At 36.7% G+C, this 24,192-nt stretch overlaps 1 protein-coding gene across 4 annotated transcripts in view; it reads left to right on the forward strand.

Annotated features, from left to right (window-relative positions):
• The window catches only part of RAPGEF2 (Rap guanine nucleotide exchange factor 2), a 188,879-nt gene that overhangs the window by 71,108 nt on the left and 93,579 nt on the right, over nucleotides 1-24,192 (forward strand). For all 4 annotated transcript variants that reach the window (XM_074905695.1, XM_074905693.1, XM_074905696.1 and 1 more), the window contains exon 4: nucleotides 5,650-5,733. In XM_074905695.1, coding sequence (XP_074761796.1) covers nucleotides 5,650-5,733 — 84 coding nt within the window. The remainder of the gene's footprint in view (nucleotides 1-5,649; nucleotides 5,734-24,192) is intronic.

The raw sequence follows: 24,192 nt of genomic DNA on the forward strand, positions 1-24,192 counted from the left end.
GTAACTGAAGCTTCTAAACAGAACATTTAGAGTGACAGCTCTGCAGTTTGAGAAGTTCTGTCTTCAGGTTTTTCTGTCATTTTCAAAGCAGAGAAGTGTGCTGTCTGGCTGCAGGTTGTGTAAAAGGAATATGTTAAGGAAGCTGAGGAAGGAAACGCAATGGGAAGGCATCGCAATCCAGTCTCTGGATTTCCGTTTCTAGCTCCTGGATTCCCGTAAATCAAGCTGTTTTGCATTCTGAGAAATGAAATATAGATTCCTCAGGAAATCCCCTGTTCTCAGAAGTGCGATAATACAAGATTCCAGATTTAAAGTATTTATTTAAGTTTTGTACAACTAACTTAAGTGCGGATTATGAATAAAGTCTGCATATTGGTGACTGTTTTGGTATTGGCTTTCTGTTTTCCACCACTTCTAAGTACGCTGCCAGAACCTGAGTATTCTGAAAACTTTATCAGTAGGGAGCTCTATCATAGCAGTAGTTACAAGAGAAGAATGTTAAATCTTAGTACCTGAGTCCTTTTGTAGTGTCTTTACAGAATACAAACCCTATCTTCTGCTAAAGATTTCTTGCTGCTCTTACTCTTTAAGCTCTTTCTTCTGCACTGTAGTGGAATGCTTTGAGTGCATGTAGACATATGGCATTAGTCCAATCCTAGTGTGTTATCACAAGTTACAGTTGTAGTGCAGCTGGCATCTTGAATCTGGCCATAGTCCTGTTGGTTCTGTAAAGGATGGATGTCACCAAGGCTTCACTGGGGCTTTTGCTGCCTCTAATATAGCTAGGACAGAATGGATGCATATATTGATTTTGTTCTTCTGACTGCCCCTTAATGTGTGACTTCTGAGTTTACTTAGTTCAGATTCTCTGCAGGAAAAATTGCCTGTGTCATCTTACTTTCTTGGTAATAAATCTTGGTTTCAGTAACGGGAGAGTGTATAGCTGCACTGCATTTGGTAGGCAATCTAACTTTAACAGTCCTGAGTTTCATCCAGATAAGTATTAAGAACAGCAGATGAGCTGGAAACGAAACAAATAAAACCCAGACAACCCCCCAAACCCCTGAAGAAAACCCCAAGAGGCTTACGTATTTGAAACAATGTAGTCTGCCACTTAAGACCAACAGATAAAGTAATTTCTTGCCTGCAAAGATCATGTGTGAATGCCTGTGTGGAAACATACATGCATTAATAACTACTGATTTCAAGTATTTCCACTCCTGCTGTGGATGCAGCCTTGCAAGACTGGAGGGGAAGGGTGGGGAGAGTAGCTCAAAACTGGGCAGAAGTGCTGTTTGCTTGGGTTGGCTGAGCTTTGCTCTCAGCCTGATGTGGATTGTTCACTGAACTTCCAGTCTCCTAGTGTCTGACAGCTGCTGCTTCAGTGGTGGTGGTAGTGGCAGTGATGATGGACAGTAGTGGCACACACAAAAAACTAGTAGTTGGAAAGATCTTACCTAAGCAAATGGCTTTTCCTTCTACACCAGTTTGACTGACAGCTGCTACTGGACTCTCCTCTCAACTGTCCCTAGGCAAAAAAAAAAAACAATCTCCCTCTAAGGATGATTTTGTGTGGGAAGCCTTAGCATCCACCCTGCTTTGGCTAGTTCTGGATGAAGTGCTTACATGGAGTTAATACCCTCCTGCAAACCCAGTCAGGGATGTATATTCTGTCCACAAAAGAACCCTTTTAAGCACAATTTGCTGTCATCTCTTTGACAGCAGAAATATCTTTAGGAGGACAAATGCAGTTTCTAGATACCTCTGTGGGCTGCCAGTGGTAGGCAGTATTCTATCAGTGAAAGAAAACACCATAATTAGGTTTAGATTTATTCTCTAGAATTCAATTTTGATGTTTAAAAACAAAGTGTAAAATGTGATTGCAAAGAAAACCTTTCAAATGTGAGCATTCTACATGGGGTAAAATGGTATTTGCATGAGTCCTCTCACATGGCTTGAAGTGCTTTTGTAGTTCAGTATAGGATCCTTCTGTCCTTCATTACAGGCACGAAAGTCCTAAAGAATGCAAATGTATTGTTGATGAACAAATGTCAAGTGTAGTACAGAAAACATGGAAATTTGATTGAAAGCCACCTGATGTTTGAATAGGATTATGGAAAGCCAAGGATCCTTAAAATGAAAGAATTGCACGTGTTTTTTGTAGCAGTACTGTCTAGCAAAAGCTGGCTGCCAAATGGCTTTGCTGAGGCTTAATTTTAAACAACGGAGTGTAGTAAGTGTTGAGAAGTGCAGGAGTTAAATATATTTTCATATGAAAAGAACAGTTCAGTCTTTCATTTGTTTGTGGTTTTCTTTGAGGGAAGCATGTGTGTTCTAGAGGAAGGAATGTATTTGCTATACATGTGGCTTTTTTCAGATGTTTTGTTCAAGACTATATTAAGATGATGGTAGTTGTAAAAATGAAGAGAATGAAAATCAATCAATGTTCTTTGCTCTTGAAGGCTGTCTTGGTTTTGGCATGATTTGTCTGGCAATGAAAGTTAAAAATTATACGCAGTGTGTTTTGGGGAATATACCCCACAATCTTCCACTATTGTGACACATGAATATTGAAGATATATATATATAGATATTATTTATTTAGGTAGTTAAGGAGTTGAGTTCAGTAGATATGCATGATACAAGTAGCTTAGAGTTTAGAAATTGTCAAACATGACTGTAAAAATAAAAACAGTTCTCAAAGTACACATAAAGCAAAAAGAAAATAAAACCAATCACATGGTATTCCTAAAGTTTGATTTATTTTTTTTAATCGCACTTTCAGCTGTCAAATGAACATGCTTCTTTTGATTATATATAAAGTGGATAAAGTATGACGTTCATGACAGGTGAGAAGGAGCAACAGCTGTTGAAGAGCTAACTTGCAGAGAACATGGATAAACCTGTGAACTGGCAAAAAAAGATAAAACTGAGAAGTCACGCTGTGTGTGATCAGATAAGAAAAACTTTTAACCTATTGCAGTTAAATGTAATAATAATTCTAGCTGTTTGTTAAATGATTCAAAGGTAGATTCAAAAGTAGCATTAAGAATTTGAATATTGAACATACTGGCTGGTGCTTGTGAAAGCCAGTGTCTGCCTTTCTCTTTGGAGATAAAAGTTATCGAGTGAGAAAAAAACCCTAAAGCCCCCTCACGGGATTTGACAGAGGATTTAAAATAATTTGTCAACTCTTAAAGGAGGGAAATAAAAGCTTGTATATTAGTAGGTTTGCAAAAGTTAAAATATTTTCTACTGTTTTAAATATTTTTTAAAATTTTTGCTTCAATTACTTTATCCTTGGAAGTGACTTTCTGTAAAAATATAAACAGTTCTAGATTACTTTTGCTTTAGTGCTAAAAAGCCTGTGGCCCCGGATGAGGTTCTTTGCTATCAGACTACTTTTAGACTTAGCAAAACTGTCAATTTTTAGGAAAAGAAAAAAAACCACCAAACCCCCTCCCCCCCAACTACAACCCCACAAAATTTATGTGATAATATAATGCACTGTAATCCGCATGGAAAAATTATTGACTTATTAATAGAATTACTTCCCAGGAATTTGGGAAATCACTTCATCTGTAGTCACTGCTGCAAATATTTTTAAAACTTTCAACTGTGCTAATTAGTGCAGAATATTTGTACTTAGAATGTCATCTATTAAAAACCAGAAACAACAAATAACCCAACAGACTTGCAGTTCAGCAGCAATGCCAGTTGTATACCTGTCATCTTTAGACACATCTGGGGGGAAGTGTTTAAAGGTGTGACTTAACTCAGATGCATGTTTATGCTTTTGAGAATTATATTACTTTGAAGGGGTGATTTTATTGAGTTTATCTGCTTTAACCTCATTCTCTGTACTTATGTGCAATGTTGATTTTTCTAGACTAACAACTTTGAGGGCAATACAGGTCCATGTGAGAAGCAAGCATGTGAAGCACACTTCAGAAAAGGCAGCTTCAACTATGTAAATAATGATTTACTTCAACTATATAGTTGAATCAAAATGGTTTGGTGTTTTAAATGTGACACCATGTTATTGCGTCATTTTCTAGTGTCTGTCAGTATAAATATTTTCTGAAGTCTTCATTTTGAAGATGTTAAGTCTTCACTGGTGGGTGTGGCTGACCGGTGTGTCTTCACTGGTCAGGTCATAGGCTGGTAGAAAAGAAATACAGGCTGCGTCATTTTAGTCAGTTCTTGTGTTCTTGGTCATAGATGTGTCCTCAATTTCCTCTATTAGTTCTCCATGTTTCTGATGTTTGTCCTTTCATGGTTATAGTACAGAGTACAAAACAGAAATGGAGCATGTTTTTAGATTGGATGGTTTGCTGTTTTGCTTTCAGCTGGTTTAGGCCAGCTCCCTCCCTCTAACTTCAGCTTTCCTTTTAGAAAGTGTAATACAGTGAGTGCTGAGGAAATGGCACTCTTGTTTTGAGCACCCTGATGTGTAGGTACTTCTTAAATTGAAGTTCTTCAAATCAAAAACACGCTGCTAACATGTACATAGCCTGCTTACATTTAAGACTGGGTTTTAATACTATGCTGTCATCATCATTAAAAGATGTGGGCTGTTCTTGCTTGAAGTTAGAACTAATTGTTGCTAAAGACTTGAGACATGTAATTTAAAAAAATGAAGGTACTACAGATTAATTAAGTAATCTGCATCTCTTAGTGTCACTAGGGATGTGGTTTTCGGATAAGAATGCTCGTGCAGTTCATACTGGTGTACTTGAATCCCATTAGTGAGTTTCTTTGGAAGAAGCAGGAGTGGTAAAAACTGAAGTAAAGTACAGATATGCTCGGTGTGGACTGTTGAAATGGCACAAGACTTCTACTGCAGCTATTTCTAGCAACCTTAAACTATTTTATTTTCCTGTCTAAACATAATTTGAACTTCTCAAAGAAAAGTCTAAGCCTATGGAAAGGATTTTATATTACTCAAGGAGCAAGATCTCATTCTACAGAACTGGTCTTGGATGACAAAGCCCCCTCATCTGGTTCCTCTGTAGGTTAAAGAGAGGGGAGAAGAAACTCTACGCCCTTTTCATTGGGAATTTACTCTTGTGCATGAAAGGGGCAGTGCATAGTAGCAGCAAAGTTGACTAACAAATCTGATGTAGGTTTACGATCTGCAAATGTATCCAATGCTCTCTTACCTTGTGGGAAAGCAGGCTGAGGGTGAAAGGCAAGTTTCTGTCTTGAAGAAAGGGTGAAAAAGGAAATGGCTAGAATAAGGAAAAGAAGCCTTATTTATGGAGGGAAAAATGCTACAGTTCTCTTCAGCAAGAGGAAAGTAATGGATTCAACAGAACACGATACATTTACTGTCTCTTGACTTCATTTTAATCACTTTCAATTATATTTCATTGATTTGTGCTGTTACTAAATGGATAGATGCATGCTTTTAAAAAAGTGGAGTAAATGAAATGAGACATTCTAATAATGTATATATTTGCAGGTGGAAATTAGAATAGTTTGATGGAATTGTTTTATAAATGATTGAACTGTGGATTTCTTCCATAATTTTGAGCATTTTTGCCTCTTTGATGTTCTTTGTACTGCAAATTTGATAGTACCGTAAGTAAGTTAAATCAAGTGCCTTAAACTATGTCCTTTTTTCTTTTTTTTTTTTTTTCCCCCCAGCCCTGATGATATTGGTACCTGTTGGTATATTCTGCTGTCTGGTTCAGTCTTCATTAAAGAATCAATGTTTCTTCCGAGGAGCAGGTATGTCAGCTATAATTTTGTATTTTAAATAGAAATCATGAGATGTAGAGAATACTAGAATTAGAAGGTAATGTTTTATGCTTAATGAAACACAGAAGTACATACATAAACACACTTCCTACCTTTACTAGCTGTGGTAATTGTTTTATGCCCATAGCTAGAATTGAAAGCCCATCATTTGTGGACAGTGTACAAACATCCGGAGTGTCATGCAAATGCTGTCAATTTAAAAATAAAACCACCAAAAACCTGACAAATTGAGTGAAGTACCGAGTAATCTGTTCCTGTGAGTAATCAAACTTCAAATCACGGAGGGCACTAGAGCTTATGATGTTTTCCTGAGGCTTTACTTACTGTGCACAAGTCTTCAGTACATGTTTTAGCATATACTTAGATCATGTTACTGCCAGTTTTGCCATTTCTGTTTGATTTGCAATAAAGGGTGGTATTTTACATGGAAAAAGTTAAGTTTGAGTGTGAGACACTCAAAATTTATATTGTTTGTTACAGTGAAAAATTTAATTATTTTGAACTATGGAAAAAAATGCAAATGACTGCAAGGATTTTAGACTAAGGTGACTGAGCTTGATCATTTTAGTGGAAGCAGAGCAGAATCACTTGAAAATGCTGCTATATACCTATTCATTCAGACTACTGTAAAAGGCTCCTTTGAACTAAGTAGCAGGTGATAAAATTTGTGAAAGGTGGAGTGAAAGAATAACCCATCTCTATATGGTATGATGAGAAGAATGAAAGCACTAGAGATTTCCTTACAGTTTTAAACAGTTGGAAACACCTGCAGAGCCAGTGTTCGCTGGTATATGAACAATTAGATGTTTAAATCTGCCTTTCAGTAGGAAAGCAATGCCAGTCTTGAGATTTCCATTTGATGGTGGCATGTTCTTGGTGTAAGCAATTATCTTGCATCTGTAAAGGACAGGCACTGCTGATAAAATGGTTTATTTGATGTGCCATCAAACAGTATATGTTAAAGGTGCAAAACTGGTTATGGTAAAAAGTAGCACAACAACAGATTATAGGATCCCTGCTTCTGGCAGATGGAAGAAAATTGTCCCATATGTCATCCATGAACAGGCAATGCCAGAAAAAAAGCTGGCAGAAAGTACTACCTTTAGATGCCAGGAGAAGGGATATATGATGTCTGAATTAATGTAGGGTGGTTGTATATAGTCTGTGGCAAGAATCTTCTGTTCCTTTGAATTACAACAATGCTTGTGCTTCAGACATTTTTTGACTCTTGATGAGAGGTGAGATTTAATAAGATAAACAATGAGCTTGAGATTCTTCCTGGAAGAATGAACAGAAAATTACAGGTTTTGTGACTCTAAGCAGAGTGTTTAGGGGCTGTTCACCTGGAGAAATTCAGAAATGACAACTGGGACAGGACAATGTCTGAGATCTTGGTGAATTGCACATGTGAAATTTGGCATTAGAAAAAGTTTCTTGGTTGTGGATGGAGTCAAGTAGCTGCCAAAGCTGGTGTCTTGGGAAGCAAATGCACGAGAGGATTTGTTAATTAACAAAGGTAACATAAGTCCATGAAAGCAAACTTAAACTTTAATGATACAAGATAGAAAGTATTTTTGGAGAGCAAAGCCAGAATCATTCTAGTGAGAGGCTTTCTGCTCAGAAGCTGTTATTAAAGTGTTGATGAGGGCCTTATTTAAGTTTAGGATAAGGCTAACCAGGATTTACTTTGTAAATGTGTAAGCTGCAATATCTGACTCATACATGAATAACAAACTTTGGAAAAATGAGAGGGCACCCAGGTTAAATTTCTGATTTGGAATACTGGTGGTTAGTAAGTGATTATTTTTTAAAAAAACAAGTCTTGAGAAGAAAATGAAGTTGTTCAGCTTTACTTATGCTGCCAGTGAGTTGCTCACAAGGAAACAGTAAGCTGCTCAGATATACGGACCGGGCAGAAAAGACTGATTAGCAGCGGTAAAATTTTATAGTGCTCTAGAAAAGAGGAAGTGAGACCTCCTGAAAAGGCTGCTGTCCAGAAATTGCAGATAGGGTGGTATTTTGAAATCTAGATCGGTGTCAAAAGTGGGCAAAAGGCAGTTACTGGATAACTGTTTGCTTAAACTTGACTATTTACACATACAGGAAGTGATAATTTCAAGAGCCTTTTTAAGATAATTTGGAAGTCCTGATGTCTTATTGTTGTTAAGATGAATTTGCTATATTTGAGCAAATAGAGCGTGTCCTGATGCATCATTGATGTCAGGTAATAGAAAGAGACCTAAATATTCCCAGGTAGAGATCATCTAATTTTGATCTTGTTTGGCCAAAGCATTATCATTTCAGTAAACTTACTGTAAATTCATGCTTAGACTATTTTAGTGTTTTTTCCAGTTTAATCCATTTTGTCTTTGCCCATCTAGAAAGCTGCTAGGAAATAATTTTGCAACATGTGAAGCATGTTTCAAAGAGAGCAGGATGGAACTGAGAAGTCTGTGTAGGAGCTGAAATCAAGAAGTATGTTCCTCTTTCCAAATCTGAGTGACTCAGAAAATTCTTGTTTCCCTAACTTTTCCCAGAAAGTAATCCATCCCTCTGATCCCCAAGCATTTCACCATGCAAAATAACTTTTTTTTTTTTCCTAGTTTAACATTATTCTCTGTTTTTTTGAGAGTCTGCCCCATGCACCTGCAGTAATTCCTTTGCACAAGTTCTCTGAACTGCATCCAGCTCACCCAACAGGACCTTGGGAGCTGCCGGTGCTGCTTAGACTGTGGGCTTCCCCTTCTGGCTTTGCTCCTGTCTTCCCCTGCACCCCCCCCCCCCCCCCCTCCGAATTTCAGGAGTATTTGCTATTGATTATTGGATTTCATTCTTAAAATTTACATCTGTACAAGCCAGCGCCAAAGTAGCACCTAGTTAGGGTAATTCACATAGCCCTAGGGAGTAAGTCTGCCTGCAATCTTGGAGGTGTTTTCTCAGTCCTGTGCTGAATTCCATCCTACTCTTTACTTCGTGGTCGTTTGCATGTGAGCCTAGAAGGAACAGGATGGAGTGCTATCATCATATTTATAGCTGAAACTTAGAAGTACCTTAATGCATTTGACTCCATATACTCAGTGTATTATTTTCATTTGGGGCCTCTCTTAGAATTTAGTTTCATTAGTTTCAGATATAGCATCCTCAGACTGCTTGGTAGATAACAGCGGAAATGCTCTTTTGTTGTGTATCTTGTGTCAAGTGAACTTTGTTTTTCTTCCAAATCATCATTTCCACATCTTTGATTCCTAGTGTTAGATGCCATTTAAAATTCTTTGGGGAGAGCGAGTGATGACTAGGTTTGGCATACAAACACCAGGCTGTCTAGAAGCATAAAAAATGACCACCACCCTCCTTTCTCACTTAAACCAGAAATAAGTAATAGTATATCAGCCCCAAAATAAGTAGCTTTGTAATGTACTATATGTGGTCAAATAACTGCTAGTTGAAATAGTTTGAAATGAGTGTCATAGCTAGCAATTTTGCTAAAGTTATATAACGTACTGAGTGATGTGTAACACTTCTTGTAACTAGCTACTTGACAAGTCTTTAATTCAAAATTAAAAAAAAAAAAAATCAAAATCAAGTCCTAAATCAAGTAACTTGCTTTGGAAACTTTAACATCTAAACCATGCCTGTTTTGTGAAAATAGCATGAGTGTAATTTTCCCTATTGTAATATAGTTTAGCATGTATTTGTTCAAATGACAAGCCATCAACTAGCAAACAGTGTTCATAATATAAGGCTGGATTTTATTCAGTTAACTTAATATTTTGGGAAAATTTAAAATTCAGAGTTTTAAAGAATTTTGATCTGAACAATTAAAGCTGCCATATTTTTGGTAACAGGAATTAAAGCTTAATCTTACTCTCCTATTTATTTTCTATAAATTGCAACAGTGAAATTTATTCTGCAGTTTAATATGAGGAAGATTCCCCCCCCCCCCCCCCCCAATTCCCAATATTTACTATTAACAGTTTTCAGACTTGTTTGTTTCTGCTTAACATATCAAGCATATATTATGGTCAAACTAAACATTCCCTAATTCCCCCCTCCTGTGATAGCCATCAAACTAGCACAAATTAACACTTGGTCCCCTCCCTGTTTGCCCTGAGCATCTGTACCCTGAAAGCAGTTCACATGGTCGGATGAGGTACAATTCCTTGAAGGTTGTCCTGTCTCTCCTGTGTTTTCATGTGGTCACTGATGGCAGTAATATGACAGTCCCTCAAAATATCTTTTGGAATGACCTCCAGCATCCCTAGGTCTGTTTCATGCTCTCATTACATTTGCTCCTCTGCTCAGACTTCCCATGTGGTTTTTGTTCCAAGACTTTGCTTCTGGTGTAAATTTTATCATGGTCTTTCATCTTGTTTGGCTTGAAGCTACACTACAAAAACATCTAGATCTCTCACAGCTAACCTCATGCTTGTCTGTGGCCTTCAGAACAAACTCTTAGCAACAACAAAATACAGAATTGCTGGGCAGTTTGTCTCAGACCAGCAGGCTCTGGTGCTTAGGTTTCTCTGCCTTTTTCCTAGAATTCTTTTGAAATCATCTGGGTGGTGTGTGCTGTGTTGCAATGCTGACTTTCCATGTGCAAGCCTGGCTTTGCTCTTGCTTTAACTACTCCCTCATCTACACTCTGCTTGCTGTAAGCCTCTTCTTTTCCTTCCTTACTGCTGCAACCGACCAGTTCTCTCCTCACCACTTCATATGGCGATGGAGAGCGGCTGTCCATTGGGCAAGTTCACAGGTTTTACACACGAGAGTATTTGAGTTTTTTCCTCTAATTAAAAGATTAAGTTTTGAAGTTGAGAGAACATTGGGTTTTTCTCTCCTCAAAAATTAAAAGGGATGTATCTATTTAAATATTGAAGATTTAGCCCTATTGTTTTTCCTACACTAAAACAAGTTAAAAAGTGGAATGGAATATCAAATTTTACTGGAGAGCCACTGAAGAAATTAGGTACTTGTTTTGAATGTGTTTAAAGCAATAACAAAACTCAGTTTATGCAGAAATGATTTGTCCTCATCCAAGTGTGTCCTGATTAAATTAAGAAAGTAACCTCTCTCAGAAAAAAATGTGTTAAGGATTTTGGCAGGTTTTTTTTATTTTGACAGATAATGCATGTGACTATAATAGTGCTGGAGCAGAGCTGCTGGTTATGTACATGCATTTATACAGCTCTATGTATCCTGAAATAACTTCCTAATTTTTGTGATACTTGGGACATGCTGTTTGGTGTGGTTTACATATATCTAACTGATACCTTTTATATTTTGAATAGAGAACTGTCTTTGATCGACCTTTTCAGTGAATAAAATTATACTGATAGCTTTAATCACAACTATAAAATCCTTCTCTGAATTTATGGCCCTAACATATCTGCAATACAGTGTTTATTAATAATGGTAATTGCTGTCTGATACTTACGAGGCAACAAAACAAAACTGGTGTTTTAACTGAAAGAGTGACCAATATACACAAATATTTAAACCAGGATGAATATGGAATTGTAACTAAAGAGGGATATTTTTTTTTTTTACTCTGAGCAGGAAACAGAGTTTTATAACAACAGATTTTAGCGAGGCTTAGGGTTGTACTTTTGGGAGCTGCTGGTTTAGTTATTTAAGGTGCAGAGGGAGTTGATCAAGAGCTGTGCTGAGCTTATTGAGCTTTTCCCTGTTTCTGAGTTTTGCTTATGGCTAAGGATTTGCAGCATCATGAAGGAAACATGAAGACCATGCATTGGATCTTTGTAAAGAAAAATAACTCCCCAGGTTATGGTTTCAAGTGTATTTAAGAAATTACTTGGAAATGTGGGCTTTGGATTTAGTTTGCCCTCAGAACTCTCACTCTTTAATATTAAAAACTTTTTTTTTCTGCTAGTTGCTACTTCTGGATTTTCTCATGACCTGTTTGTTGCTTTGTGATTTGTGTATCCAGCTAGTGGTGTTCTGAAGTCATGCTCATGACTATATAAAGTCTGGTGGGAAGGTACGGAGTACAGTGGTGTTGTGGGTCCGGGGCCATCTGGTCTACTGTGTGGTTTGAATGCCTTGGTTCATCATTTCAGTCCAACTGAAACTGAAGCATGAAGGAGATTTTATGGATTAATCTATGAAAGAGTGAGATTGTAAAATGAAGAAAGAAGCTGGAAGTGTGCTGGAGGTGTCAGCCCATTTTTGACTGAGTGTGTCTACCATGAATTAACTGATTACTCTTGAGACTCAAACTCCTGGAGAAAATAAAAGCTTGCTTAAGAGAGAGCATTTTATTGGGAGTGTCTGATCTGGCCATCTACCTCGAATCTGTTCATCTCCTGTTGATATCATGGCCAGTGGTAACAGTGAAGCCTGGAGCTCGCTAATGCGTGGCATCGCCTTCTTCCTCGCGAGGTGCCGGAGGAGCTGGAGCTGCCGTGGGTCTGTCCCTCAGCTCGGCTCCCTGAGTGTTGGCTAGCAGGGAGGGCATGCAGGGAGGCTTTCAAGTGCTCTGAATCTGCCTTCCTCACTTGGACACAGTCAGCTCTGGCTGTAGCTGCATTAGTTGAGCCATAAATTAACGGGGCCGTGTTTTGTCATGTCATCTGCTGTTACAGCAAAGTTTGTGATGCAGAGCACATGCTAGTTGTACCAGTAATGTCATCTGAAACTGTCCTTACTCTTTGCAGAAATTGGTGTACAGGGTTTTTTTAAAATATGAATATTTAAAATGATTTTTGCAACTAAATGAGTTTGGTATTATGTACATTTTGCTTTATCCCACCTGTCTCCTGTTCTGTTGAATTTTTTATTTAAGATTTCACTGAGGTTTGAAATTGGTCATCTTCTAAGTGTGCTGCCAGTATCTGAGGTGTTGGGAAATAAAGAGGACACAGTTCCTAAATGATGAGATTGGGTGGTGTCTGGCATTGTTCCTGTCAAAACAATTATAACGCTACTGGAATTTTCCTCTTGCATGGCTGATAAAATGTTAAGGGACTTAATCTATTACGCTGGCATCTTTTGAAAATAAAAATAGAAATCTAGCGTAGTGAGGCTTTCTTCCCAGTTTGGATTGAGGAGATGAGAAGGTAACAACGAAGCAGGAAGTGTCAAATGACCTGAATAACTTTGAAGTGAGCCGGAAAGTTTCTGATTCCTCTTAATGTGGGGGCGGTTTTCAGGGATGGAAGTACTCATGGTAGGAGACAAGCCAACTTTGTAGGCCCTCACAAATGCAAGCCTTGTATTAGTTTCTGGGTGTATTTCCTAGAGCTACATGCTTCTGTCTCCTTTCCATATGAAAGACCTGATGAGGCACTTGAGATGGCCTGGATCACCTGCTGATGCTCAGGTACATTGGTGGAATGTTCAGAACAACTTCATACACTTTCTATAGGAGCGACACCATTAACTGATGGTGTAGAGCTTGTAGATTCGAGTCCTTGCTCTGGTCCAGTCTTCCACTGTTTCACACCTGGTAAGTGAAGTCAAGTTTCCTGCCACTTGCTACATCAAAACAAAGCAAAACAAAAAAGTTGAAGTAGGCTTTTCTTAGGTTGTCCTTTATTCAGGTCAGTGATGTTTATCTTCCCCATTGAAAACACAATCGTGTAAAAATACTAAAAGTTAAATGTATCTGTTTTAATGACAAAATTATGCTTAAGAATATGTGATATGGAGCATAAAAACAAAGTATGTAACAGTATAAATCCAAACCGCTTTTATAGCAAGTCTCACCTGCAAACCCATTTAAATGATTTTTGCACTTGCTATATAGAATAAGTATAAAAAAAAGTTTGTGAAATATGAGTATGGGATATAGCCAATGCTAAGGAAAAATAAAATTTGAGGTCACATAGACAGTAGAATTTTTCTGTATAAGCATGAATGTATCTTAATAGCTCAAAGTAACTGAAAACGACCTTAAGGAAAAATTAAAATTAAGCAGAGGGGTTTAACAGACTAGATTCATGTGGGATAATCTTTTAGCAGAAAGAAAGTAGAGAAAAGGAGAGAATCCTTGAAGGTAGATGACAGAGGAAATATAGTCTTTGACATCTGTGAATGGTACCAACTCTCACATCCCGTTTTTTTAAATGTTAAAAATATGACTATTTAGTATTTGAAAAATGTGGTGAAATTATGGGCTGCCTTTTTTTTTTTTTTTTTTTTCCTTCTGGGAATGTTTAAGAATGTTCTCTAGGATGGACAGGAAAAACATTCATTTCGCTGAAAACTTGTTTTTCCTGGAGATGTTGATATATTCTCAATGTTGAAAAATTTTTTGCTTCGTTGATACCTGCTGACTTAATTGATATTGCTGACTCTTTAGTTTATTTGTTTGTTTCATTGGCTAGAGACACCTTTCTAATTCCAGCATTAGGGTTTCTAATGGAGCATGGCACAATTTGAAGTAATTGACAACAACATCTAATTAATCCTGGAAACACTGTTCATCTTTGGCTTTGCTTTTATTGTTCTTTCATACATTATAAATCTGTTATAGTAATTTAATTTCAACAGTTCTCACTTATACTGGTATCTTCTTTGTAAAATTTCAGGTTTGATTTTAACATTAAAAAGCTATTACCTCAAATTATAATAAATTACTTGCATAAAAATGGGAGTGTGGAAAATATTGAGAGCTCTTTCTGAGAACATGAGGGTACAGTTCTCCACTTAATAAAGTACGTGATTATTTCAAAATTAAATGTGAGACCTATTGTACCTGGATATTTACTATTGCTTACACTGCTAATTAACGATATCTATGAGAATCTGTTGCTTTTTCAGAAGCCATACTGTAGCTAGTGGGATGACCTGTTCTGCAATCTGTTCCTTCAGATTCAGTTTATTAGTATTTAAGATTTTGAGTTTCAGTGCAAACCCTGCAAAACATCAAAAAACCCCCAACCAAACCCAACCAACCCTCAGTTTCTTGAGAAAACGCATCATGAGATTCTTTCTGAGGGCAAAAGGGAGACTGTGTTTATTTTACATGCTCTCCGGGTCTCTGGGCAAGTTTTAGAAGTGTAATGAACTGAGAAGTTACCTGGTCATTGCTTACCCCAAAATAACAAAATTAACTGTTCAAAAATAGCATGAATGATACCAAAAAGGGAGAAGTACACCCATGTGGAGAGAGGGGACAGAGAATACTGCAGAGCAAGGTGACAGTACTGGTCTAGGTATGATACTTTGGGGAAAAGACAATTGTCAGTGAAGTTTGCACAGCCTAGGAAGCAACACTAACTAGACAGGTCAATTTTAAATCTTGAAATTGAAGATGATTTATTACTTCTGAACAATTATATTTAAAAGTATAATAGAGTGGAAGATCATGCTCACCAAAATTTGTGTAGTTTACAGAAAAGCCAAGAGGTACCTTTAGAGTCCATCCTCTGCGTACAAGCGCAAGACTTACAATATATACATTTTATATATTTCTTTTACAAAACATCCAAGAGAACGCTTGAGGGAAGTCCAATATAAATATGTTATGGAATGGCTGTCCCTGCATTTAGGTTTAGGGTGTATGTGGGGAAGAGCCTTTTCTTTGCCTCATGTGGAACTCAACTGATCTAAACTTCTATAGACTTGGGTGAAGTACAGTCTTGCTAAGCTGAAGTAATGACTTTTACTTGTGTATTTTCAGGACTGTAGAAAGGTGGAAGGAATCAAAAGTATTGTTTTGATTATTAACATGATTCTGCTACTATAATTGTTCTACAAATAGTGTTTTAAAAAAAATGTTATTCCATACTGTAGAAGACTTTAGAATGTCTGATGTTTTTTTTTTTCTCAGGTGATGCTAACATTTTTAGATGTTTCTGACAAATTCAGGGACATTAAAGATAGTATAACATATTAAGTGAGGGATAATTTATTTTCTAATTGTAATCTAAATAGCTAAAACAAAATTGTCGCTATTACTCCACTGTTTTAGTTTTATTCATTTGCAGTTATAGGGCACTTGTAATTAAGATATATATCTTTGTAATATCTGCATTGTACTAATAAGATTTATGGAAACTAGTTATTGAGGGCATGTGTTTAGCCCTCCATTTGAATGAACTGTTTGTATTGAACAAGTTAGGCATATAAGTGGGGATAGAAAACGTCAGTATGTATGGTCTTATTTTACTACTATAAACCTAGATGACATGTCAAGTTATTATTTTTTAAATTTTATTTTTAAAAGACTATTTCTAATACCTTAATTATGGAATTTATAGGGGGTTTTAAAAAGCTTGCTATGTATTTTTCAAGGTAAAAAAACAGCCTTTATTTAGGTTCTAACATCTAAAGTCTTTGTATGAGGTTGGAAAAACAGTCCTATGTTTTAATGAATTTCATTAATGTTAATAAGTCAAACTGTTCAGACAAGGTCTTGCCTCTTACGTAATGTTTTCCTACTACTTCTCATTCTTTGACACCATTATGTAGACCTTATGATGGCACAGTAATCACCATAGCAACACAGACATCATTAAGATGAAGCATAAGCAAAGCCATCTTTATTTGAAACATTTATTAAAATCATTTTTTATTTAAAAAAAAGGACTAACAATAAAAACTAGGTTAGGAAAAAAGCTTTCATCTTTGAATGTTTTCCAAGATAAAATGAGAACTTCTAATTGAAAAGGATTTTTTTTTTCTCCGAAAGTTTTTTTCTGTCAGCTGTTCTGATGAGGTATGTGCTTTCTGAACTAGAAGTTGAAGTGTTGCAACAAGTTTAATTTTTGTGTTCCCACTACTTCTAGGTTCCAGTTTATAAATACAGATCTTGAATTTCACAGGAAAATTTAATAAACATATTTCTCTAGTTTAGTATATATGAAAGGGTCATGGAGAACTGTAAGTGGTATCTTAGTCTGAAAAATATTCAGGATCACCTGCTGCTATAAAGGCCCTGAGCATCTACACTCATTTGCTGTAAACTTGTAAAACAATTTGTTATCCTGTAGATTACATTTTCAAATGGGAATTTTAACCATTTTTCAGTTTAGCTTAAAGGTAGCATTATAAAAAGCTGAAATGAAAAGCCACAAATTTGAAACTTTACTCAAGTTTTTTTTTACATAAACTAGTCAAACTCGCTTTCATAGTCTTTTAACTTGGTAAAAATTTTAAAATGAACCACACTTTTCAAAACCGTAGTCTGTGCTAAAAAACTGTGAGGATCATAATGTATATGTTTCAGGGGTTGACTGAAGGGACTTTCTCTGGAAGCAAACCTCCAGAGTCTAACTAATTTCAAATTATTCACTGTGGGTTTTCAGGAACTTCTTTTGAAGTCCTTTCAGTAGTCAGTTATAAATTAACAGATTAATGCAACCTCTGATCTGGGTTGTATTTGCATAAGAAATAAAGAAATCCCTATGCGTATTACGTAGATAAAGTACTATAGTCTGTCATCTGTTAGGATGCTAACTAAACGTGTTCAAAATATTGAAGTTTACTAAAGCTTTCATCTGGAGTTCAAATTAACTTTCACACGTTTTTAGCAGGAATTATTTAAAGGATTATTATACTATAAATATGCTTATCCTATAATTTTAGTGTCCTTCACAAGGGCTGGTGAGCTGTCAGGCATTCTCTGTCTGGCTTGATGGGTTTTTTCCCACCTTTATACTGTTCTGATGCAGCACTGCGATTGTTGCTCTTTACACCGTGATTCCTCTTCTCCCAGGCAGTGATGTTTGAAAAGTTTTTTTCCTTTGTGACCAGCTCCAGCACGGCCCCCCCCGCCCCCCTCCAGTATTAAGTGGTGTGTACTTAGCTGTGATGTTGCTAGTCCCTTCTCTGACACATGAGCTGTTGTATCTGAGACCGTAAACATCTAAGATATCATATGACACTGGGTAAGTCTAATAATCCTTATCCATGGTATGTAGTGTGCTCAGGTCTCCAGGATTTGCAAACAGTGACAGGTCCGCAAATGCTTCTTCAGCTTATTCCAGTTGCCAGCATCTCAATTTTCCTTTCAGCTGAAGAGCATTTCTGCACAGCTATGTGCTCTTGCTGGGGAAAAAAAAAAAAAAAAAGCTATAAATATAATACTATTGTGAGAAGTAAGTTAAAAAAAAGAAAAAGGTGACTCTGGATTATTTTGATGTGCAGATGACACTACATTTAAATTAAAAATAATATTTAACACAAATCAAAAGCAGCTTGGGCTTCACTTGCATATTTGCTTGCTTTTTCTAAAAGACAGGCACTAATTCAAATGAGAATTGGCTAAGTCAGCCTATATTATGCAGAAGATCAAATTATCTGATAAGTCTTTTGTCTTTTAGTTGACAGACCCTTGGCTTTCGTAGTTGCCAGTGTGCAGCTTGAAGCATGGACAAACCCACTGCTACCTTCCCTCCTTGCATCCTCCCCAGCGGAGGGCTGCTCACTGTTAGAGCTGCTCAGCATGCATGAAGGGCTCTGTCTTTTTCTGAGGGGTCAGAAAATGGCCATGCCAAATTTAGTTTTCGTCAGAACACTGAAGTGTTCCCCTAGGGATGGCTTGTGCATGTATGTGCACTTCCAAATGGTAACTTTCTTCTTTTCATCCCTAGCAAAGGCAAGTTGGCTGGAGGAACAGTCTGGGTTTCACGGCACACTCACGTGAAACCCAGCTAAACCTAGCCTGGTTAGGATAAGCTATTAAGAGGGACTGATATTTTTAATTCTATTCTGGACATACCAAAATGAAACATGGTGTTTTTTAGTAAAAAAGATATAGGAGAAGGAACTTGACTGAATCTCTTGCTTATCTCTGTGACAGATAGAAAATAGTACCCTTTTTTTTTCCTTTTTTTTTACACCCCCCCCTCTAGACAGCTACTAAATACTTCTTTATAATATTCAGTGATTCAGTGTGACTGGTTTGCTTTAGAACTAAATCTAACGAGTTTTGGTGTTCTTTTAAGTTAAATGTAATGTTGATTATTACATCAGGATCTGACTTTGGGATTTGTCAGAGGCCAGACATTCTGCTCATGTTTGCTTCTGTATCGTCAGAGAATAATTGATGCAGTGATGGAAAGCAGCTGCCGGTCATGGCTGAGGTCATGGCGCTGGTACGAGGAAGCAGCGCCATGCAGCACGTTCAGGCAGGGCGTGCAACAAATGATCTGTCGGGAGGAATGGTGGCTCCTCCATGCTCCAAGTTTGAGAAGTGGAAGGTAGAGGGAACACGGGAAATACAGCAGAGCACTGGAATGTAAATAGTGATGGTAGTAATAGCATTTGCAGGGTGAGTGCTACCTAAAAGCAAACGAAGACTCTTTGGCTTACATAACTTCAAATTCTAAATATGCTTAATGCAGTATCTCTGTATTTTATTTTGGTAGTTTTCTGTGACTCTCTGAAATGTAGATGTCAACTTGAAGCAATGTAATTTTCACAAAAAGAGTTTGGAAGTATTGTGTTTATGTAACTTAAAATGTGTTTTTATCATGAATATGTTAAAACCTTGAGAAACAGGACTCAACTAGGCATAGCCTTTGCTTACAGATTTATTCAGGTACAGTCTTGAAGAGGAAAGGATTGGTTTCAGGCAAAGTTGGAGAGGGAAAATGTTTACTTCATGTATACTCCATGTATATTTACATGTCCTGCATTGGCAACTGTTGCACAGCGGTGACCTTAAGCCTATTGTACCTCCCATTTGAAAACTTCAGAACAAAAAGTTTTTGAATATTAGATTTCTAGAGTTTTGGCACAAACCATTTCAATACTTGTGCATTACATTTCCACTTTTACTATATTACAGATTTTTTTTTTTAAATAAAACTTACATGGAGTTTTCCTATATTGCTTTCTTTTTTTAAAAAATAAAACTTATGTGGAATTTATTTCCTTGCATAAATACACCATTGAAAATTCTAAGAACTTGAGAGACAAAAAAATGTGTTACTTGTATTTTTCCTTGCATTAGAACATGTCTAAATGGAATATGCTTTTTGACTTAGAGAGGAAATGGCAATTAAATAGACTTTATTCTAAACCAACAGTTTTATTCCAAATATAGTATTTACAAATACGTAAAACTACAGCAGTATTTTGCACTTAATATGCTGAAGAATATGGATCATATATATGATCAGACTTTGTGGAGCTCTCTTTGTGAGACTTATATGTAGTTTTACTAAGACTTGTAATTCAATGAGAATTAATTATTACTTTAAGCTAATGCAAGGTGGTGATTATCAAAAGAAATAAAGGTGAAGATTGCATTATAGGAGAAACCCTAAATTTTTATATGTCCTTTTTGAAACGGAGTTGTCACTAATGAAACTGGGTTTTCTGTGAGTCATCTTTGATCTTTAAGAGGGAGTAATAAAAGGGCTTCTCACTGAATAACCTTTTCTTGGCGTTCGTCGTCAGTGGAGTTTTCAGATTCTGCATCACTTTTGATGAATGCATTTACATTCCAGTGCGGAGAAATAACTTTCCATTTGGGAGCTGGACTGACGTGAAAACAGGAATGTGGAGGCCCAGGGTAAGGGGACAGGGCTGAATGCTGATAGGGAAATGTTCCCTCTTCAGTAGCTGCCGCCTTTCCTGCAAGCTTTGAAAAGAGCATCTGTGTGTGAGTGTGTCTGGGGACCTGGGGAAATGGATGGCTTGTGTCTGAAGAAAACTGCGTTGTCCTCCAGTGTGAAGATGATCATAGAAAGGATAGAACAAGTCACCCTTAATACCTGGAGGTTTTTGGCTGTCTCTATGTGTAAGTGCTCATATAAACTAATGTGTTGCCTGTAGTTTTAGGTATTTAATTTAATTGAGGTGCATTGTTGTTTTATTAGTAAATCTAACAAATTTGAAAGGGAATAAATGCAGACAACAGTTTTAAATTGTTATAATTTTGCTGTTTACTAGCCACCAATGTATTTGCACTATTTGTAGTTTTATAATTATAAAGATTTTTTTCGTAAAAACTGACAGTGTAAACTTGGGAAACATGGAAGCCCATAGCTTTCACTTAAAACTTGTCTTCTATTAACTAGCGTGTTGTAAACTGTAATACATCTATTCTTTAGCCAGATGTGTATGTTTTGAGTATAAAAAGTTATAAGATGATATATGTATGTAGTAAGGTGGATTTACGGAGAAGGGAACTGTCATCCACACTGTAAACTCTTATTTTAGATTGCATTAAAATGGAAATAATGTTGCAAATTACATGTATGGATTAAAATACTTTCTTTTAATACACATACTGAGCAAAAGGGTTTTTTAGTACTAATGAATTTATCTGGCAATAATGCATTTGAATAGTCAAGTGGGAAATCAGAATTTTGTCAGTTGCCTCAGGGAATAGTATAGTTAGGGAGCAGTTGCTTGAGCAGACTGTCTAACCTGAGATGTTTGGGTTTTTTTTAATCGTCCACTTTAAAAATTGTTACTGTGAAGTAGGTTCCTGCAAATAAAATTGTTTTGTATATCTTGAAGTTTGTTTTTTTTTTAAGTAGATTTATATTCACATAATTCATACAGTAGCTTACCGGGAATAAAAGTAACTGTGATAAAAAAGGACTCCAGAAGTGTAATTGCCTTTTAGGACAGGTACTGAGGAGAGTATGTGTGAAGTTTAATATTCGGGGAACCTCAAGTCAGAGCTTATGGGGCAGCAGGGGAAAAAAAGGTGTTGGAAAAGCTGCTGCAAAACAAGGTTCTTTGGGGACTTTAGCTGAGGCAGCAATATTTTAACCAGGCAGCCTTCTGGCTATCTAAATTAGTGTTATAACCTCCTCATTCCATGTTGACAGCCACCATCACAAATATAACTTTAAACTGCCTTAGCTTCCTTCGGTGAAATTCTCTCATGAAGATCACTGATTTAGAGAAAATAGTTGCAAAGCTGGGATTTCCTCAGGTGTTTCACTGACTTAATAGTTGCAAATGAGATATTTTTAGGAGTTGAAATTAATAAGGCTTAGGTAGAAAGAAGATGATTAGTCTTTCTGTATTAGGACAATTTTGATTGAAATTATTAAGGAATGATATGATACAACTAAATGCAAAGTGTATATTATGTAAAATTCTTTATTCTAAAAACAAAAATGTGGTTTAACCTTAAGCTCCATAGTGAAGTCATATTCATAAGCTTGTTTCACACTACAGTAAGGGAAGGAATAATTTATTAAATCCTTGGTCCATTGAAACCTGCTAATAAACACTCTCTACATCTTACTTTAGCTAGCCAGTGCTCAAGCGGACTGTGTATTTTGTGATAAATCTGGGTAGTCAATTTCTGTGGGAAGTCTGGCATCAAAATTTGGAAAGTGTCTGGAAAAAGTTACTGAAATAGAGCTGGTATTACGAAGATAATCTGTCAGTTCTTCCACTAAAACTTTATTTGCTGCTACTCTTTCTGTGTGATACCAAGCATCCCTCAAGCCAGCTCACATGCCAGCTTGTGATCGGTCCCTTGTATGAAGTTCTTCTGTTATTTTATAAAAGGCTTTACAGCTTGGGCTTTTTGATCAGCTCAGTAAACAGACTGTACTATGTGTTGGGTATTTGCTCCTTTTTACTGCTTACTAATGTTTTAAATAACTTGTTTGCAATAAAATCAAGTTTGTTTGGTGGCTTCCCCTACCTAGTGGCTGGTTACTGCAGCTGGGGATTTCAGGTAGAGAAGAGTGTCACTGAAGTCCCTTTTTGTTGTTCTTTGCTTTTTGTTCTTGTGTGAAGCTCTGACAAATTAATTCTGACAAAACTTACTGACTTTGATATCGGTCTTCTGAACTGAAGCAGTGGACTTGGCAATGGCCGAAGATCCCATATATTTCTCAAATTTGCATGTCAACGGGTATTTGTGTGACTGTGTGTAGGTATTGAAGGGTCGTTGTGCAACAGATAGCATGCAGTAGTGTGATGGATGTTCTACCACAGTCAGAGTTGGACACTTCTGAAGCGTTCAGATGTAGTGGACAGTCACAAGAGAATTTCATAATTTTCACTGGTTATGTGAATTCCTCACTGATGATGAATTTTCAACAGAAGATTAGAAGTCAGGAGGTTTAGCTGGTGTGGCATATCTGAAGTGCAACACCTGAAGGTCGTTTAACTTTCTTCTGCCTTGATTTACTTGTCTTCTTGCTTCACAAAGATTACAGAGTTTGTTTGCAGCCTCAAGTGTCTTGTGATCTTTGGTCAAAGATAATACGTACATGTGATGCACTGTCTGCTCTGATAAATTTTGTGCTGTCATAGGCATCTGAGCAGTACAGCAATGACATTATTTGCTGCGAGAAGCAGTGTGTACTGAGAACAGAAATCAAGAATTTTCTTTACAGTAATTCATTTCATGCCTTCTGTCTTAATATGTTGATTACCTGTTCCCTTGTGCTGAAATGTAAAATCCAAAGAAGTTATGCAATAACAGAAAAGCACATCCAAAACACAGCTTTTTCTTTTGACTGTGTTTGCTAAAGCTTCTAACTTTTGGATGTCAGCAGTGATTAGCAATGGATAGAAGTTTCAAGTTGATTCTTACAGACAGAAATAGAGGAAGAAGAAATGGTGGAGTGGAAAAGTGTATATGCCTTTTCTGCTGAAATTAGTGTTTGCTGTTAGGCTAGAAAAATGGGCTGGCAATAAATACAGGAATAGCGTATTCTAGACTAAAACCAATGCTTACAAACAGCGTGGACAAGGATCTGCAAGAGGAAAGGATATTTCTGCATTTGTTTTCAGTTAGAATATCAAATATATTGATTTTCTAATGACCATTTTGGAATTCTTGTTGTTCAATCAATTAGCTGATTTACTGTCTCCTTTCTCTCCCCCTCCTTTCCTTTTTTTTTAAAGAAAAACTGTGTGTATGGATCAGATTAATGACCAAGAAAATAAGTTTGTCACTTTTGCAACAGTCTAATGAATCAAGATAAAGGCTTAATTTTCTGGTATCTTTAAAAATAGTTGAAACTGTATAACATTCAAGATGGCATTGTGGAATAAAGCACCCTGTATTTTGTTTTTGGACTATAGGGCAAAGCATTTGTTTGCCTCTAGGAAAATACACATTTTGTTGAGGGACTTCTTTACTGAATGTTTCTTTTCAAGAGGCTTAGTATTCTGGAAAATTTTTTTCTATTGTAGAAGTCCCATGTACCATTAAATGCGATTATTATTTCGATGAATAAGCACAGCTGGCATTTCTTTTCAATATCTGACTGTCTTCTTTTTGAGCTATAAACGTGCTGTTGTCAAGAGATTAGCCTTTGGGGTAGCAAGTTAAATTGTTCATTTCTACTAATTGCCAGGCAGAACAGGAGAATAGATATGAACTGACTAGATATACTCTTTTGAATGGTATATGGTATGAACTTCAGTTTGCTTGTTATGAAATAAAGCTTAAAAAAGTTACTTTTCACAAATATCGTAGCCTAAGTGTGTCACCGTGACTGGGCATTACAGGATTGGTTCAAATTCAGA

The sequence above is a fragment of the Athene noctua genome, chromosome 4, assembly GCF_965140245.1.
Source record: "Athene noctua chromosome 4, bAthNoc1.hap1.1, whole genome shotgun sequence".
Taxonomy (NCBI): Eukaryota; Metazoa; Chordata; class Aves; order Strigiformes; family Strigidae; genus Athene; species Athene noctua.